The sequence below is a fragment of the Pseudoliparis swirei genome, chromosome 22, assembly GCF_029220125.1.
Source record: "Pseudoliparis swirei isolate HS2019 ecotype Mariana Trench chromosome 22, NWPU_hadal_v1, whole genome shotgun sequence".
In the NCBI taxonomy this organism is placed as follows: domain Eukaryota; kingdom Metazoa; phylum Chordata; class Actinopteri; order Perciformes; family Liparidae; genus Pseudoliparis; species Pseudoliparis swirei.
Genome location: NC_079409.1, coordinates 14411039 through 14430282, shown reverse-complemented (window position 1 = coordinate 14430282; position 19244 = coordinate 14411039). Strand labels below are relative to the sequence as shown.

Sequence of the window (19244 nt, the reverse complement as noted above, 5' to 3'; positions counted from 1 at the left end):
TAAATAATCAGTTTTCCATCCAAATATAACACACATTTATAGAAAATAAAACTGCATAAACACTTGTACACCCTCCACTGTCCATTGAGATAAGCAGAACTTGGTGGTGCTGATTCTCAGATGCCAGGTGACTATTGATGAAGAAGAGGGTGAAACGAGATGAACCAATGAGAGGCCAGTCAAACTTAAAAGGATTTTCCTGACTTTTTTTAAATTTTTATATTGAGCATTTATGTTTTTTTTATTGATTAACTTGAGGAAGGTGACATTCTCCTAATTGTTCCACAGAGATCTGATATTTTGGTCTGTCTGCATTTTTTACACGTCGAACAATGTTTTGCATTTTCACTGGTGGATGGAAACGTACCTATGGATTTCCTTTTGATTTACAATATATGTACAGTGTGATACATCAACTGTCCCCTTCTGATGCCAGGAAACTCATTTTTGCCCTTTGCAACATGAGGCCACGCTTTACTGCACCTGACTGAGTGTTTCCAGGCTGCCCCACTCTACTGTGTGTGTGTGGGTGTGTGTGTGTGTGTGTGTGTGTGTGTGTGTGTGTATGACAGAATTTGTGAGAAATCATGTTCACGTGTGTACAGTGCATGCTCAAATGTATCTTTTTAATAAAGCAGCATGTTTTATTATGATGTGTGATTGCATCCAAGTGCATGTTTTGTGTGCGTGTGTGTGTGAGTATGTATGTGTGTGTGTGTGTTGTGCTGACCCCACCAACCACCTCCCACCCCTCAAACGTGTGTGTCTGTGTTAATGTCCTGTGGTGTGTATATATATATTAGTGTGTGTCCGCTCACTGTTTCTATGCAACACTTTCAGAGGCCCCTTCTGGTCTGGACAACACCTCTCTCCTGCTCCTATTCGTCTCTCACTCCTCACTCTTTCCTTCACCCTGGAGAGGGAGAGAAGGAGTGAAAAAAAGAGGAGGTGGGTGGGGGGGCAGTGGAAATAACAGGCTGCTGTCTCAGGAGGGGCTCTGAAAAAAAAGAGCAAAGGGTGAGAAAAGAAGGGAGAGAAAAGGTGTTTGCTGTGCGTATTAGCTATGATACAGGGAATGTGGCATGTGTAGCCCAGCGCGGACATAAATTAAATAACACAGGCGAGAACACACTCTCTGTGACATGTCACCCGAATACAGCGCATATCACCACAAGGAGAAGACAGGGCTCTCAAAGATACATGGTTACATAAGATGTGCTGATACACGTGAACACAATGGGCTTTTTAAAGTCTGATGTGATAGAGAGAGAGAGAGAGAGAGAGAGGGAGAGAGGGAGAGAGAGGGAGAGGGGGAAGAGATTTGGAGATGGAAAGATTTTAAAAAGGTAGATGGGACTGATTGGCGCAGGTATAGCGGGATGCGACAGAGGACGTGCTGGAGATAGAGGACAGGACGGGAGAAAGTGATAGAGGAAAGAAAAAAAACAGGGGGAAAAAACAACGGAACATTTTTTTTAAGTTTCGCAAAGGGAGACGGCGAGCGGTAGGGAGGGGAGGAGTAGAGAGAGAGAGAGAGCGTGTCTCTCTGTGTGTGTGTGTCTCTGTCTGTGTGTGTGTGTGTGTGTGTGTGTGTGTGTGTGTGTGTGTGTGTGTGTGTGTGTGTGTGTGTGTGTGTGTGTGTGTGTGTGTGTGTGTGTGTTTTTATGAATGAAGTGAGTCACTGCCGATGTGTCATAGGCCCGACGTCTTTATAAAGGAAGTTTTAAACAAGCCTAAACACTTCACTGCGCGCAAAAATTGGACTTACCACACTCGCATCCCTCTCTCTGCATTTCTGTTGCCTCTCTCTCTCTCTCCAAACTATAGTGTCTCTCTGCCTTCAGCACTCCATAAAGACTACAGGGACTCATCTCTAACTTTACCAAAGACAGCAAGTTTGATTACTTTTACCTTTCCTCTTCTGTGTGAGTGCTGCAGTCATCACTCTCTCATTCATCCTCTCTCGTCCTGACAACTTTCCTCCTCACTCTGACTGAAGAGTGCGAAGAAGAAACCGGAGCACGTGACAATTTCCGGAGTTCAATTTATTTATTAATTTTCTATTTATTTATTTATCTACCATTTGTTTGCTGGTTTTATCCCTTGGATCAGAACCAAATATGAAATGTAAGTGGTTGTATGAGTGTGTTTTGTTTTCTTATTTATTTATTCAGCTTTGCTAGTTATATATTATTTATGAATGTTAATGTGACTGTTACCAGATATTTTCTTATAGGCTTTGTTACAGGCTAAATATATTATATTCTAAACAATTGACCCACAAATGGACACTCAGAATGGACAACTTTAGTCTCTGGTGATAAAATGCTAATGTTACACTAGGACATGGAGATGTTCCTGCAGTGTTATTTTGGCTGCGATTCTTGTGGTTCACCTGTAATTATCAAGCATTCATCATTTCAACACCACTGTGGTTCCCTTTTAATATTTAGTCTACCTTGTATTTGAACTTGAAAGGAAAAAGAATGAATGAGCTTACTGTTAGAGAGTTGCCTTGGCTGGGTCTATATAATTTATACCACCAACTCACGTACCTATCCAGTTGCAGGTGTGACGATCAGCAGCATTCATTGCAGTTGCTTATGGTAAAGGGGTAATTGTTATATTCAGTGTCAAAGCCGGCTTTTTAATGATTTAATGTGTAAACATGACTGTGACACTGAAGCTCTTTAGGATCCCTCTGCCAAGTCTGGAGCTATTGTTTACATCATGGTGCAGCATCTTCCCTCTGACAGCCGCGGCCTGAGGTCATTATCGTTATTGCGAGATGACAGCACCTCTCCACTAATTGCTTCCGTTTTGTTCCATCCCTGCAGTGTTGCTCGACTCCTCCTCGTCGCTCCTCTTCTCGCTGCTATTGGCTCATCTGCCCGTGTTCACGACTGCCTCTCCGTTACCACCGCGGCGGCCCACTGACATGGACAAACTGTCCAATCAGACCAAAAATCTAATGAAGCTCACCCAAGAACTGCTGGTAAGTAAAGATGTCGTCACTGCGATTGCCAATCACAGCTATTGATTGGAGGGGAGGCTTTAATGAGGCTGATTGAATTGTCAGCATGAAGGTGGAAGAGGATGCACAACCTGTCTTGATTGATCTTTGCCTAATTTGATTACAGTGTTAATGTTACCTTTCAGTTTGGGTATACAGCACTAACTTTGTACCCTGCACACACTACAAAGGTGTGCTCAGGTGTTCAGTTTGACTTCAGCTGCTTTCATTGGTGACAGACTGGCTGTAAGCTTAGTTTAGGGCAGCAAGAGGGGAGATTTGACCAAGTGATCTCACTTTTAATCCACACTGGACTGGAGGGGAGGGCTGACTCAGCCGCCTCCCGGTCTGCCTGCTCACCTGACTGGTGGCAGTGGCAGGAGGATTGGGGACCAGGCCAGTGAAGGTGCAATGAAATCAATATAGTGTATAGAATTAGTTAGAATAAACACACATTTACAGCGATTGTCTTGGAGAATGCGTGATGGAGTCAAGAGGCTGGAGAAACAAAACATAAAGTTATGTCAGTTCACCCATTAAAACTAATTCAGACCTGCATATCAACACCTGCCTCCATTCGTGAAATGACATATCACTGGCCTGTTTACATAGAAACATGTTTATGTTCTGCAGCTAGACTGTGGAAGCAAGGATGGAGTTGAAGGAGTTTTTTTCTCTGGTTAAATGGGCACCGGTCTGACAATGCTGGCTCCAAATTTTAATTTGTTGACAGTCAAATAGGAAAGTTAGATTTAAGAGCTCGGCCAAAATTTGGTTTCAGCTGTTGATTGTGTATCAACAGCGTTTTACAGGTGAGAAGAAAGCGGGATCATATCTGTGGATCTTCAGTTACACACGGCTGATTAGATTCTATTTTTGCAGTGTGTGTGTGTGTGTGTGCATGTGTGTGTGTATGGGTGGGTGTGTGCTTGTTGCTTTAAAACAATGTTACAGGCCATTGTGTAGCAGAAGTCTGAACCTGGGGTCCAGATGTGAACAACCCAGCATTATCAAAGAGTGATAGGGACAGTCGACGACAGTGTTCAGTAACATGGACGGTTTATTTTTAATTAGTTTTCCTTATTGTGTGGAATTCCACTAAAGAGAGGAGAAAGTTAGGAAAGATAAATAGAATGGGAATCCATGGAAAGTCCCTGCAAAATAAGCAATGAAACTGATGCTTTAGGAGAGAAAAATGTGTGTCCACACATTGGTCTAGATAAGTTTTCTGACGCAACTGTGTGTGTGTGTGTGTATGTGTGTGTGTGTATGTGTGTGTGTGTGTGTGTCTGTGCACGCGCACGCATGTTTGTGTGTATTTGCATGCATATGGGTGCAACTGTATGTGTGCATGCATTTGTGAATGCATTTTTGTGGCTGTGTGTGTGTGTCTGTGTGTGTGTGTGTGTGTGCGTGTGCATTGAGGGTTCTGTAAATAGTCATGGTTGTGTAGGTGCGGTGTTTACTGTTTTGCTTTCAGTCGCCACAGCAAAGTGACTTGATAAAAATCAAAAAGATTCATCACATTCCAGTATTTGCATTCAGGAAAAAAAAGGTTGGATGCGAGGGTTCTGTCGGGTGAGGTCATGATCTGTGATGGAGAGAGCAAGAAAAGGAGAATAAGAGGGAGAATTAAAGACTGAGAAAGATGGAACAAAAACCACAAGAGATGAAGAGATCAGAGAGTCAACTAGATGACAAGCCAGTGGTGTATGTGTGTGCATGCACGCACACGTGCACGAGATATTGCATGTGCTTGTGCACCTGGTCAGAGAAACAGAGAGAGAGAGAAGAGGGTAAGGAAGCAAGGGATGGAAGGGGACAAAAGCTACAGAGACATAACATTGGACCACAAACAAGTGCGCTCTTACAAAAGGCTGACGGAGAGACATACGAGACAATGAGGCACATTCATCACTAAAAACATCAACACAAACAACTGGAGGAAAACAGGAGGGCACGGAAAACACTGCATAGCAGTTTGAGGAAGCATGAAGCGCACACACAACCTGTTTACACACACCATTATCAGCACTTATCATCCCAATGTTGTTATGTTCCTCTACTGATTAGATATGACGCATGCCACACCAGGCATCTCCACGTATACCCATGCATTACTGAATCAGGCATCTTTAATACTGCAATGAAACAGCACAGCTGCTTTTGTAAAGGAACATTTAATTAACCTGCAGTCAGGTTTTTATCCCCCTCTGGTGGTCACCATGAGAACTACACCTGCCGTCTGGACGTAGTTTATAACACAACTCGAGCTGGGCAGCGGTACTGCGTCATTCCCTCTTTTTATAGCTGTGACCCTGGAGTTTCCCTACGATCCTGTGTTGTCTGTGGAGCTTTCTTAGTCATTGCATATGTTGTTATCCTGGCTCCATGTAGAAAACATCCTGTGGGTTCAGGTCATTTGCACTTATTGTTGACATTCGGGAGGCTGAATGTGGGTGAACTCACACTGACCCCATCAACCACACTCCCCTCAGTGAGAGCTACTGTCTCTAAGCACAGAAAACAGTCATTTGACGGAGGTGCTAGACTAATACTTTCCTCATGTTGCCGTGACTTGTCTCAGGATGAGTTAAATTGCACCGATGCAAATTACTAACGGGCTGCTTTGCGTCTTGTTTTCTCTTTCAGAGGGAGCATGCATTCGACTCAGATGTGGAGCCTCACAGGTTCAGGTCTCTGCCAGAAATGAGCAACAGATCAGCCAATGACCTCAACAATCTTGAGGTAATGCCCTGGTATTTATATTCTGTATTTGTGTGTGACTGTGTGTGTGTGTGTGTGTGTTCATGTGAGGGTAGAGGGGCTTGTCTTGTTGCTATAGCCTACACACAGTCACCTCTTACCACACCCATGCTAAGTCTCTAAGTGTGTCTGTGCTCTTTCCAGCTGAAGCCCACACTCTCACAGCTGCATGCTGACCTGAAGCTGTACGAGCACCACTTTGAGTGGCTGAACAAGGTTTCAAAGAAGCACCACCACCCTGCACTGCCCAAGCTAGTGGAGATGATCAGAGAAATGAAATCTCTCATCAATCTGCTGCACCGTCAGGTAAAGAGTCATGAATTAGATTCTCTGGCTTCTTCAATGTTTAATTTGATGTTTATCCGTTACGGTTTGGGCATAAATAAATGAATTGTTTTTTGTAATCTGTCATTTCCACTACAGATGCTGAGAGTTGAAGCACCAAGGCTGACTCAGGTGACCCCCTCCCTCCCCCCTCACCTCCCATATCAGTTTGATGTCCTGCAGTCCAGCCATGAGCTCCTTCAACACTTCAAGCTCTTCTGTGACTGGGCTTACCGAGCATTCATCAGCCTCAAGCCGAAGGTCTCTGCAGTACAATGACGATCCAAGCTCATTCGTTTTCCTCCTCTTCACTACACGGCGACATAGCCAGTGAGGATACTTGGAGCCCCGCCTCATCCAAACGGGAATTAGGACCCTGTCACTGTGCACTGTAGTCAACAGCATCTCTTCAAGGGCCAAATGTCAAACAATGACACTTGTGTTGAAGAACGTGTTTCCATCACAGCCAATACGAATGTGCTATACTGCAGCCAGTGCAACCATCAAACTGCCAGTTTAACTATATGATAATCATGTCACAATTCCCCAAACCGTCTCCTAAAGGCCTTGTTCATGACCATGTTATTTATATATTTATTTATTTATTGACTGTTGGTAATTTATTTAATTGTATTTATTTGAAGTCGTAATGTGTCACTCTCATCTTTGTTTCTGTATTAACGTGAATTGATTTGCCCACATCTCTGTAATTTTTCTTTTTGTATTGTGTCTCACTGATCCTCATGAAAAACACGGTAGCACTTCCTTACTTTTGTTTAAATTAACTTAATCTACTTTGCATTCGTGTTTTTCTTTAGACTATACTTCTTCCTGTAGATGTAGCAGAAATACGGGACATCCAACGTTTTCACTCTCTCTCACTTACAGTGCCTTTAAATTAAACATTTTAGAAGACGTTAATGTCAGCAACCATGTTAAACGTGCCATGTCTTAAAATATCCATTTCAATTAATTGTATTTATGTGATCATGTCAAATGGTAGCCGAAGAGAATCGAAAACTTTCTTTGCTACCTTTTGTTAAAATCTCTATTGTTGTTGCCTCTTTCTCGTGTTCTGCATGAGGAGGCATATTTACCGTTGTGGTAAAGTTGTATGAATATGCCCTGTTGCTGAGCACTGATGGACCTGATTAGATTCTTTGCACAAACTTGTTAGGATTAGCCGCTTGGATGAGTGAGATGGCTGATTTTGAACCTGGGCTTTAGGGTAGAAAAGAGTGTTTTTGTTAGTTTAACACCCAAAGCCTTAAGATACTATGTATTGTGACACTGTGTTCTTAGTGTGTACATAAGTGTAATGTAAACTGTTGTATACAGTGCTTTTGTGGATTATGTTGTATTTTTACAATATAATGTAGATTACTTTACCAACTTTATCACTATATTTTTTTCATTCCTATTCTAGTATTTTTTACATTCTTGACTATTTATTTTAGTAACTTGGTGGAACTATTTATTTTGTGCTGCAGTGGAGCAAGTCTCCTATCTTTTTGTACTTTTATACAGTTTCTATTCTTATTTACTAATATTATACCATCATGTTTAAATTATTGTTGTCACATTAGGATGCCTCTTCCACACACTGATTGGCCTCAATGTGAAATATGTGCCTTGGTGAAATAAATACAAAAAAATGTGCACAATGGATTTGAATATATATTATTTAAAACCATGATCCACCTACCCTGTCAACAATGTGACAATTGGAAGTGAGGGCAGAAACACACACACATACTACATTACCCAGAAGTCTGTGCGACATAGTCCCAAATATAACGGACTCATATTGATTGTAAATAAAACGTTATAAATTAAATGTAAGATATTTAAGATGTTGGCGTTTCGACGTATCACTTGCTTTCCCTCAAACATGAAGGCTCAGAAATAAGTGAGGTTTAAAAACGTCAATCTGTCTGTTGGAGCTCTCAGCCAATGGCAGGAGCGCATCTATCGGAGCCACCAGCCAATCACCGTCGCTGTTCTTAGAAGGCGGATTCGGGTGGAGAACTGCTGTTAGTTTGCGCTGTGTTTATTGTTAAGGTTGTGTGGATTAGCACTGCGGTGCCCACTTCATTTTCACAATATCAACAGTTTAGCTTTAACCAGTTACAGATGCGCGGTGAGTAACGTTTCAGGCTGCAGTCACTCACGTCCCTGGCGAGCAGTTTAACGACGATATTCTGCATAGACGGCGGCTAGATTAGCTTTAAATTAAGGCCAGTAGCTGATTTTGTTGATAGTGTGGACACTGATATGTGCTGTGCGTGTTGTGCGTCTGTGTGCACGGCTTTTCGGTTGCATTGGGCTACACTCATAAAGCAGCCTCACGTGTAGGACAGCTGTAACCTCTGTGTCTGTTGAGCGAGTCCGCACTGCGGGGACCGACAGCAACGGACTGCCAGATAAAGACAGCAGGGAGGGGGACTAGCTTCATTAGCAGGAGGAGGGAGAGAGGGGAGGACTTAAAGGGGACATTCTCGCCTGGAGTTACCAAGTTGTAAAACTGTATTTCCATTTCCCTTTCAATAGACCTGTCCTGAGCTGTCTACTTGGGATGACAGCTGTTGTTTCCAGTGGCTGACAGGGAATATCATGTATGAAAGACATGGAGAGAAAAACATGAATGAAGGAAAGGTGGGAGAAAAACCATGATACTGCACCAAAACTGATCCACGCCTGCTGCCAAGGAACACCCTCATCTGCTACCAGCTTGCGCTGGTAATGGCGAACTCGGTCCAAGCAGAACTTCTACCGCCTCAGTCCACCCCCTCCCTCTCGAGTTTCCCATCTCTTCTTGGTTCGGGAGAGGATGTTGAGGACGACAGGCGGGAGCTGGTGGAGGGGGACAAGGGAATAGTAGAGGGTGAAGTAGAGGTGGTTCTGGACATGGTGACGTCGTCGGATCAACCCCAGCAGCCCGAGCAGTCGGACCATCCCTTCCAGTGTATGGACTGTGGGAAGAGCTTCAAGTGGTCATCCAGGCTGACCCACCACCAGCGGAGCCACAACAATGAGAGACCGTACCGCTGCAACCTCTGCCCCAAGGCCTTCAAGGGCTCCTCTGCGCTTCTCTACCATCAACGGTAACCGTCATTAGCATCTTTTCACCTTTTTTTATATAATTATAACACTGGTATAACAGAGTCCTGAAGCTGTTATTGTTGCTTCATAGATTGAAGTGAACAGGAGATAGAAGCATAAGTGTCCTGGAATCTGAAAGTAGTGAGGATCATGTCAAATTAATAATCTATAACTTTTAATAAAAACATCGATGGTGCCATACAACACATCACAAGAAAAAGTGTTACAGTGTACTTTTTATGTTTAGTATCAAACTGATGTCTCACCATATATGTACAATGAATTGTTGTATCCTCCTCAATAGTTGGGTTTCTTTTGCAGGTCTCATTCAGGGGAGAAGCCGTACAAATGTCTGGAGTGTGGCAAAGCCTTCAAGCGCGCCTCTCTGCTCCAGGTGAGGTGTCAAACAAAGCCATTTCATAAACAAGGAAATGCTTACAAATGAGCAAGAGATTTCACATCTGTATCTCTTTCCAGGTCCATCAGAGTGTCCACACTGGACTGCGTACCTTCTTGTGCCCCTATTGCCCTCTGACCTTTAAATGGAGCTCTCATTACCAGTATCACCTGCGCCAGCATACTGGAGAGTGTCCTTACCCCTGTGACACTTGCCCCAAGGCCTTCAAGAACTCAAGCAGCCTGCGGCGACACAAGAACGTCCACCTTGGTCTCAAGCCTTACACCTGCTCAGTGTGTAACAAGTCCTTCACTCAGTCTACCAACCTGAGGCAACACATGCGGATCCATACGGGCGAGAGGCCTTACATCTGCTGCGAGTGTGGACGGACCTTCACACATTCATCAAACTTGGCCCTGCACAAGCACTCGCACTCCAACCTCAATGCAGGAGGGAAGGAGAAAAAGAGGGGAGAGGATGTGAGGAAGGGAAATGAGATAGTGGAGGTGGTGGTCGGGACGGAGGAAGTGACATCGTCCATGTTGACGGACATGGTGGGATTTGTCAGCCAAGAGGGAACTGATGGAGTCGGGGTGGGGATGGAAGAAGTGTTCCTGTCCACCACCCCGTCCGGGCAGAATCAAAGCCTTCTCCCCCAGCTCACTCTCACCTCCTTAGGGGAAGGCGTGTGTTCTTCTCGGGCCATCGGAACAGAGGTTCACCTGAGCACACACACCGGGGCCAGTCTGCTGCTGTACAGCTGCGGCAGCTGCAGCCACACCTTTGGCACACGAACGGATCTCGAGGAGCACCAGGTCATCCACATGGCTCCAGAAGGACATGAGGCAGACGGAGAGCCCGGGCCCGGAGCAGGGCTGGAGGTTGGGGACGGGCTGGTGGGAGCTGGTCACCTGCTGGCCGATTTTGAGGAGGTGGTAGAGACTACCACAGTGCCTGAAAATGGACACACGGCAGAGGTGCTCCTTGGTCTGACAGAGGGAGTAGATGGCAACAATACAGTAAGTGATTGGATCAAATGGATTAATGTGAGAAAAGAAGAACAGATCTGAGAAAAAAACTTCCACAATAGAAAGTCTCGTGATTCTTGTAGCCTGGCTCCAGATCTCTGAATCACTGCCCACATCTCAGATCTGTTTAGAAACTAAAATTCCTTGGTAAGAGAAACCCTTGACCAACTTGAAGTTATCAGGTTATTATAAATGGAAACTTAATTTCCCTACATAACTACCAGCATTCATCAAAAATACACAAAAATGGTGATGAGATTTCCAAATCTGCATATTTCTTTTACCAATCAGACAGATGTTGAATTAGATGTTCCTGCAACTGCTTCTACTACAGCTTCTGTGAATTTAAAATTCCCTAATCCACTCAGTTGTGAGTGGATTTGGGAAAACAGGACATCAGATATTGTAAACGCCTCATAAACTCATCAAGCTAAATTAATGAATGGCAACACAATGTCAATGCAGACTCTATAAGTTGTATGTTGTACCGTATATCTGCTGTTTGCAATGAGGCATGGAACAGAATGACTACTCCTGAAGATCAACAGATAACCCCTTATTTGTCGACATAAATAATTGATGTAAAAAAAAACCTGACCCACCCTATACAGTGCTTGAGTCTGATGTGAAGATACATTTTATTTATATGTATAACTTCCTTTGGTTTGTCCTCAGAATGTGGGAACCACCCAGGCCCAGTTTGACCTGCTGCAGAGCTTCACTGAGGTGACTCAGAGCTCGGGGACCGTTCAGCCAGAGCCCAGAACCACATGGGCAGGGCTGTCATGTGGCTACTGCAATAAGACCTTCAAGACCAGTGGAGGCCTCAATAGACATGTGTCACTGGTGAGAATGATTGTTATGATTGCTTCGCTACTCACACTGGTATGCAAATTACAGCACTGCACTGAAGGCATTTCGATGAATCCATCCTTGAATGAATTCACCCGTTTGTGTTCCGCTTCTGTTTGTCCAGATTCACTCTCTATCATCACAGTCCCGCTCGCAGTTCAGCTGCTCGGCCTGCGACCGCTCCTTCCCCCTTCTCTCCTCACTCCTCACCCACCAACACTCCCACACGCCCGAGCAACGTCTACTGGCTGAGGCGGAGGCCGAGATAGTGTGCCCTCCCTCCTTTTCCCTGTCTCTCCCCCTCCCCTCCTCTCCTAGCGAGGCCGACAAGCAGCAGGAAGGCCACAGGGAGATCCACGTCAACATCATTACCGTCGGGGAGGAGCCAGAGGAACAACCGGCCAAACCGACCAAAGCCCCCAAAAAGACCGCAGCCAGCAAGACCACTCTTGCTGGAGGTAAAGGCATTTTTATAGTAGAGCACGAAACATACAGACAATGGAGATGTAACTGAACAATAGAGAATATGAGCCGGGCACTCCCTGCCCAGCGAATGATCTCACTGCAAAGCTAGCCACGCGGTATCAATGTGCATTTTCTACCTGTGAGGCGAGACTACTGACTACTTGGATCCTGCTAAGTGTCTTCTTTAAATTAGTTTTATCTGCTGAGTTACTGTTGTATTTGTTGTTTGGAGCTGCTGGATTGTTAGTCTGTACTGTTTTAGGATTGGTTTTGGTAGAGAGGTGTCCTGATTACTGACACCTGAATCTTCACTGATTGGACGAGCGCTCATCACCTGGTTTCAATTGAGTGTCATTTGAATACCAACGAGCAAGGGGTGGTGTCAACGCGGCTGGAGGTAATTGGCACCAACTTGGGCTCATAACCGGATCGGGTCTTTAGCGTCAACGGACGAAGACTCGGAGGACGAAGACATAGGAGTCTTCCGTTGGAGTCAAGACTCGGAGGACAAAGACATAGGAGTCTTTCGTTGGAGTCTTCGTGGTGCCTGTGTATTCCACCATTTTGTGAACATGTGTGTCTTTTCCATACCTGTGCGTATCTCTACTCGTAGTTACTATAGGACTCGTTCATTCATGTACCGGAACCCCTCCTCGGTTATCCTTCCTACCCGTTCTACTCACACCCAGCACCTTGTCACAGGAGGCCTCTGGAACTGTCAGTCAGCCAACCGCAAGGCCGGTTTCATCTCTTTGCCATGGAGCAGTCGCTTGACTTCCTGGCTCTCACTGAGACCTGGATCACAGCAGACAACACGTATACCCCGGCTGCTCTCTCCTCGGCCTTCTCCTTCAGCCACACACCCAGACCCTCTGGTCGGGGTGGAGCTACAGGTTTACTCATCTCACCTACATGGTGTTTCTCTCCCGACCCGCTTCCACTCTTTATCCCACTGACTTTTGAGTTCCATGCTGTGACGGTTACTCATCCGGTTCAACTCCACATTGTTGTTCTCTACCGTCCCCCTGGTTCTTTGGGAGATTTCTTGGAAGAGCTAGACGTCCTCCTCTCGAACTTCTCGGAACACGGCCCCCCGCTCATCCTTCTGGGTGACTTCAACATCCAGACAGAGAAGTCATGTGATCTGTTACTCTTACTGTCTTCCTTTGACCTCTCACTCAGTCCCTCCCCTCCTACTCACAAAGCCAGCAACCACCTTGACTACATTTTCACTAGAAACTGCTCTACCTCCAACCTCACTGTAACTCCTCTCCATGTCTGACCACTTCTTCATCTCTTACTCTCTCTCGCTCTATGGTACTGACAACCCACCCATATCAACAGACTCTACCTGTACGCCGCAACATTCGCACCCTCTGTCCCTCCTCTGTCCTATCTGCTCTCCCCTCAACTGGCTCCTTCTCACTCATGCATCCTAACTCTGCCACAGACACTCTCCTCTCTTGATTCTCTTTGTCCTTTTAAGACACGACCGGTTCGGAAATCCTCTCCGGCTCCGTGGTTGTCGGACTCGGTGCGCGCCGAGAGAGCCACCCTGCGAGCGACGGAAAGGAAATGGTGCAAATCGAATCAAGCGGAAGACCTGCTCTTCTATCAATCTCTTCTCTCTTCTTTCTCTTCCTCTATATCTGCAGCCAAAAGCTCGTTCTATCTGACCAAAATTCAGTCTTCCTTCTCTAACCCCAAAAAACTCTTCTCTATCTTTTCCAACCTCCTTGATCCCCCCTGTCCCCCTCCTCCTTCCACCCTTTTGCCGAGCCACTTTGTCGACTACTTTACAAACAAGATAGACGACATACGCTCCTCCTTTACAAATCCATCTTCTATCACCTCACCAACACTAACTTCTTCATCCCCCTCTCTTTCCTCTTTCACCCCCCTGTCTCCCAATCAAGTTCTTAGCTTGGTGACCTCCGCTCGACCGACCACCTGCGCCCTTGACCCCGTCCCGTTCCCATTCTCCAGGCTATTTCCCCTGACCTTCTGACCTTCCTCACCCATCTTATTAACAGCTCCCTCTCAACTGGCTGTTTCCCTCTGAAGGAGGCGAGAGTCAACCCTCTCCTGAAGAAATCACCTCGACCCGTCTGAAGTCAGCAACTACAGACCGGTCTCTCTTCTTCCTTTTCTCTCCAAAACTCTGGAGCGAGCTATCTTGAGCCAAGTGTCCTCCTATCTCCACAGTAACAACCTTCTTGACCCTCACCAGTCTGGATTCAAGGCCGGCCACTCGACAGAGACTGCCCTCCTTGCTGTCTCTGAGCAGCTTCACACTGCTAGAGCATCCTCTCTCTCCTCTGTCCTTATCCTTCACTCTGCTAGAGCATCCTCTCTCTCTCCTCTGTCCTTATCCTTCACTCTGCTAGAGCAGCCTCTCTCTCTCCTCTGTCCTTATCCTTCACACTGCTAGAGCATCCTCTCTCTCCTCTGTCCTTATCCTTCACTCTGCTAGAGCAGCCTCTCTCTCCTCTGTCCTTATCCTTCACACTGCTAGAGCATCCTCTCTCTCCTCTGTCCTTATCCTTCACTCTGCTAGAGCATCCTCTCTCTCCTCTGTCCTTATCCTTCTGGACCTTTCTGCAGCATTTGACACCGTGAACCACCAGATCCTGATCTCTTCTCTTCAGGACCTGGGGATCTCAGGCACTGCACTCGCTCTTTTCTGTTCCTACCTTAACGACCGCACCTACCGGGTAACTTGGAGAGGATCTGTGTCTGATCCTTGTCCTCTCACTACTAAAGTTCCTCAAGGCTCCGTCCTGGGTCCCCTCCTCTTCTCTCTGAACACAAATTCTCTTGGCTCTGTCATTCGTTCGCATGGCTTCTCCTACCATTGCTATGCCAATGACACCCAACTGATCTTCTCGTTTCCACCGGCCGAAACACGGGTGGCGGCGCGAATCTCTGCCTGTCTGACCGACATCTCTCAGTGGATGTCTGCTCATCACCTGAAAATCAACCCTGACAAGACTGAGCTACTATTCCTTCCAGGGAAAGGCTCCCCCACCCATGACCTGACTACCACCTTCAACAGCTCTGTGTTGGCCCCTACCCTGACTGCCAGGAACCTCGGGGTGACACTAGACAGTCAACTCTCCCTGACGGCCAACATCACTGCGACAACGTGTTCCTGTAGGTACATGCTGCACAACATCAGGAGAATACGGCCTCTTCTTACTCAGAAGGCGGCACAGGTTCTGGTCCAGGTTCTGGTCATTTCACGCCTTGACTACTGCAACTCCCTCCTGGCTGGTCTACCTGCTGAGGCCATCCGACCTCTGCAGCTCATCCAGAATGCAGCTGCTGGTCTTCAGTCTCCCGAAATTCACCCACACCACTCCGCTCCTCCGCTCTCTTCATGGTTACCGGTGGCTGCTCGCATCTGCTTCAAAACACTGGTTCTGGCGTACCGTGCTCTGAACGGATCGGGCCCCGTCTACATCCGGGATATGGTCACACCGTACACCCCGGCACGTTCGCTCCGCTCGGCAACAGCCAATCATCTTGTGCCTCCTGCACCTCGAGCTAATCACTCTACATCCAGACTGTTTTCTGTCCTGGCTCCTGATTGGTGGAACGAGCTCCCCACTGACATCAGGACAGCAGAAAGTCTCTACATCTTCTGCCGGAGACTGAAAACACACCTGTTCCGACTATATCTGGATTAAAACACAGATTTGCACTTCAGTGGCACTTAAATAGCTCTTATTATGGTACTTTAGTAGTTCGACTATGTTGAGGAAATGTTACTTCCTGTATTCTTGTTGTTCTTAGTTTGTACTCTAGGTTGAAATGCACTTATTGTAAGTCGCTTTGGATAAAAGCGTCTGCTAAATGACATGTAATGTAATGTAAAATGACTTTGATATTTACTTACAATGGCTACGAGTCAATCAACAGTGTTGTAAATGTATTATATGTCATTTTTTATTTAAATTGATCAGAAATGTGACCCTCTGTTTCACTCACTTTGATACAGAGAGACCGTACCGCTGTTCAGAGTGCGGAAAATCCTTCAAAGGTTCATCGGGGCTGAAGTATCACATGAGGGATCACACTGGTGAACGGCCCTACCGCTGCACCGAGTGTGGGAAGAGCTTCAAGAGGTCCTCTCTGCTTTCAATCCATCAGAGGGTAAGGCTTCTGTTCCAAGAAATGTAAACGCAAGTAAAGTGTCAAATGAGAGGTGCATCAATTGGGAGCGCCGTTTGAGTATTTATGTCCCCTCAGAAATGAAGATTTCTCTCGTGGACAGGTACGGCGGCTCTCTCGTACGGTTCACATCCCAGCTGATAAATGCCATATAAGATAGACAACATTTTAAAAAGCAATTAAAGATCCCTTTGATGAAATAACACACGAGTAAACACGTTCTTGTGACAAAGTGGCTGTTATCACACTTAATGTGTAACGGTTGTAACTGGGCTTCACATATTTATATGTTTCCTTGGGTTGCGTTCAGATTTTATTGGAACAGAGAAAGAAATGGGAACACTGGATTTCATTGCATTCTTTTAAGTTTTACTACCTAGAATGAACACTTAAAAACTGTATTTCTCCATCATTTTTTCCACGTCCACTTTACCCAGGTGCACACGGGCGTTCGGGCGTTCCAGTGCCCTCACTGCCCTCTCACTTTCAAATGGAGCTCTCACTATCAGTACCACTTGCGGCAGCACACAGGCGAGAGGCCGTATGTGTGTAAGGAGTGTGGCAAGTCCTTCAAGAACACCAGCTGCCTGCGCAGACACAGTCAGATGCACTCTGGACTGCGGCCTCATACCTGCTCCATCTGCTCAAAGTCTTTCTCCCAGACATCCAACCTCAAACAGGTCAGGACGGTCGGTGCACATTCAGCTGCGAACTTGTGTCGATTATTAGCTTTTTGCACAGAGTTTATCTTTTTTTAATCTCAATTGCTCTTTATTTGTCTCCCCTCTTTTGCTATTTCTTTGTGAGCAGCATGAACGCACCCATTCTGGCGAGAGACCCTTCCAGTGCACGCACTGCAATAAAAGCTTTACACACTCCTCCAACCTCCAGCTCCACCTTCGCACACACTCCTCAAGCAAGGACTTCAAATGCCCGTACTGCTCCAAGGAGTTTGTCATGCACTCCTACTTGCAGAGGCACATCCGTACCCATGGCAGTGGCGTTCCACTGCCCTGCCCTGGTGGTGGAGGTAAAGACGGAGTGGCTGTAAACGCCAGTGTTGGGGGAGTAACGACCACAACAACGCTGCTCAACCCCATCACCTTGGAAACCTCAGGAAACCATGGCAGCCTGATTGTGTCCCAGCCAGCACTTAATATTCCCCCCAACACCTCCCAGAACTACTTTATGATTCAGACAGCCAGCGGCCTGCAGCTCATTCCTCTGTCATCCCCACCGCCAGCTCCTCCTCCACCTCCGCCACCACCACCACCACCACCTTTGTCCCAGCCCCAAAACTTCTTCCTCCTCCAGTGCCCCTCCAATAATGGCAGCCAGTCCAGCTTGATCCTCGTCCCCACAGCCAACCATCCTCCAGCAGCTCCAGAGCCTCAGACCCTCCCCGTGCTTCAGACTATCCAAGCACTCCAGCCCGTCCTCAACCAGACGCAGACTCGGATGTCCCACTTTCCGGCCATTTCGCAGCAACAACAACAGCCGACCAGGTTCATATTCACCAACAATAATAACACTCCTGTTGTCATGTCATCGCGCACTCTCACAGCCAACCTCCTACTGACCAAGCCCATTTTAGGGAAAAGCACGCGGACTGCTCGGGGCAGACGGGGGCGCAAACCAAAAGCTAGTCTTCCGATGTCTGCAGCAGCGCCGGTCTGTCAGACAGCAGGTGGCGCTCCGTCAGGACTGAGCTGTCATGTGACACATGCTGCATTCCTGTCTTCGGTATCGACAGCGTCCCACTGTCCCCTGTCAACGTCTTGCACTGCTGTCCCATTTCTTCCATCTTCCACCACTGTCGCCCCCACAGTGGACACCTCAGGATCCTCATCAACTGTTACCATGGTTACACCAGCCACGACAGTACCTTCTCTGGAACCTCATGCCACAGTGGGGCAAATAAGGACAGGGGATACCATGACAGGGAAACAGTTTGTGTTGTGTTTTGATAATGAAGGGCGGGCCAAAGGGGGGATGAATGTGGAGGCGGGGGGGCACTCGTATGTGTTGCAGTTCGAAGGGGATGCAACAGAAGAGGCAGGAGATGGAGTGGTGGGCGGGGAGGGAAAATCACTTGTGTTACAGTTCAAGACGGATGAGCAAGGTGAAGGAGCAAAGGGGGAGGATAAGGGAGGAATGATGTCACTTATGCACGAATGGGATGGCGAAAAGCAGGGGCAGAGGGGGATTGGAGAGGAAGGAAGCCAGGGAGAGTCGTATGTCCTCCATTTCCATCCTGAGGCACAGGACGGCGGTCCATCCAGCACTACCTTCAGCCAAGGGCAAGAAAGCAGCCTGCAGCTCTCCTGCACACCAACCCAAAGTCTGGTGCCACTTGATGGGCAGGAGGTCGTGTTTGAACTCGGGGGTGAGACCAAGATGGATCAGGAAACTGACGACGGTATGCAGATGATCGCCCTGATGGAAGGTGAAGGGGGAATGATGGGAGAAGACGGTGCTGGTTGCGATTCTGCGAGTGGGAGGGTGGAGGAGGGTGGAGGAGCCATGGAAGGCATATTTCAGCTGGGAAATGGAGAAGAAATTGTCATAATTGAGGTCAGCACTAGTAGTTTAAGTGGAGGGGATGGAGAGATCTCACTAAGTAATGAGGTGAAGTACGAAAGTTTAACAGTCGAGCCAAATGAGAAGTGTGTCAAGGACCACGGCTCTGCAGCCGGTACAGAGGCACAGACATCAACGGAGGACACGATGAGAAACGGACCTATACCCAACTCTAAAGAGATGCAGTTCTGAGAGTGTGCATGTTAGAGAGTGTGTGGTGAGTGAGTGAATGCCTCACTATTTGTGGGCTCAGTGTGTTAGCACTTTAGTTTGCGTTTTCTCCTGGAGCTGAGGGAGAACATGCAGGTAGAGGAGTACTGTATCGTTATCCCATGGTGCCACATACTAGAAATGTTATACATTCAAATAGGCTCAACATGGACCTACATGGAATATTCTAAAATATAATACTTTCAATGATAGGCTACTGTGATTGGCAGTAAATAAGTATTTTGTGAATAAATGTTGTACATGACCCACTTTCTTTACATGTCAATAGTAAATAGAAGTTAATATTAATAAATCTGCCAATACCTTTCATAAT

At 46.6% G+C, this 19244-nt stretch overlaps 2 protein-coding genes across 2 annotated transcripts; both read left to right on the top strand.

Moving 5' to 3' along the window:
* The first annotated feature begins 2044 nt into the window (after positions 1 to 2044).
* il11a (interleukin 11a) lies at positions 2045 to 7743 on the top strand. The gene is made up of 5 exons (XM_056445178.1): positions 2045 to 2127; positions 2838 to 2995; positions 5666 to 5761; positions 5924 to 6085; positions 6203 to 7743. Exons 1-5 carry the CDS (start codon positions 2121 to 2123, stop codon positions 6380 to 6382), a joined length of 603 nt encoding a protein of 200 aa, XP_056301153.1. The 5' UTR covers positions 2045 to 2120; the 3' UTR covers positions 6383 to 7743.
* A 399-nt stretch (positions 7744 to 8142) lies between these two features.
* znf628 (zinc finger protein 628) lies at positions 8143 to 19243 on the top strand. The gene is made up of 9 exons (XM_056445033.1): positions 8143 to 8243; positions 8654 to 9207; positions 9527 to 9599; positions 9683 to 10621; positions 11306 to 11476; positions 11607 to 11940; positions 15948 to 16102; positions 16558 to 16800; positions 16931 to 19243. Exons 2-9 carry the CDS (start codon positions 8846 to 8848, stop codon positions 18890 to 18892), a joined length of 4239 nt encoding a protein of 1412 aa, XP_056301008.1. The 5' UTR covers positions 8143 to 8243; positions 8654 to 8845; the 3' UTR covers positions 18893 to 19243.
* Position 19244: the final 1 nt, after the last annotated feature.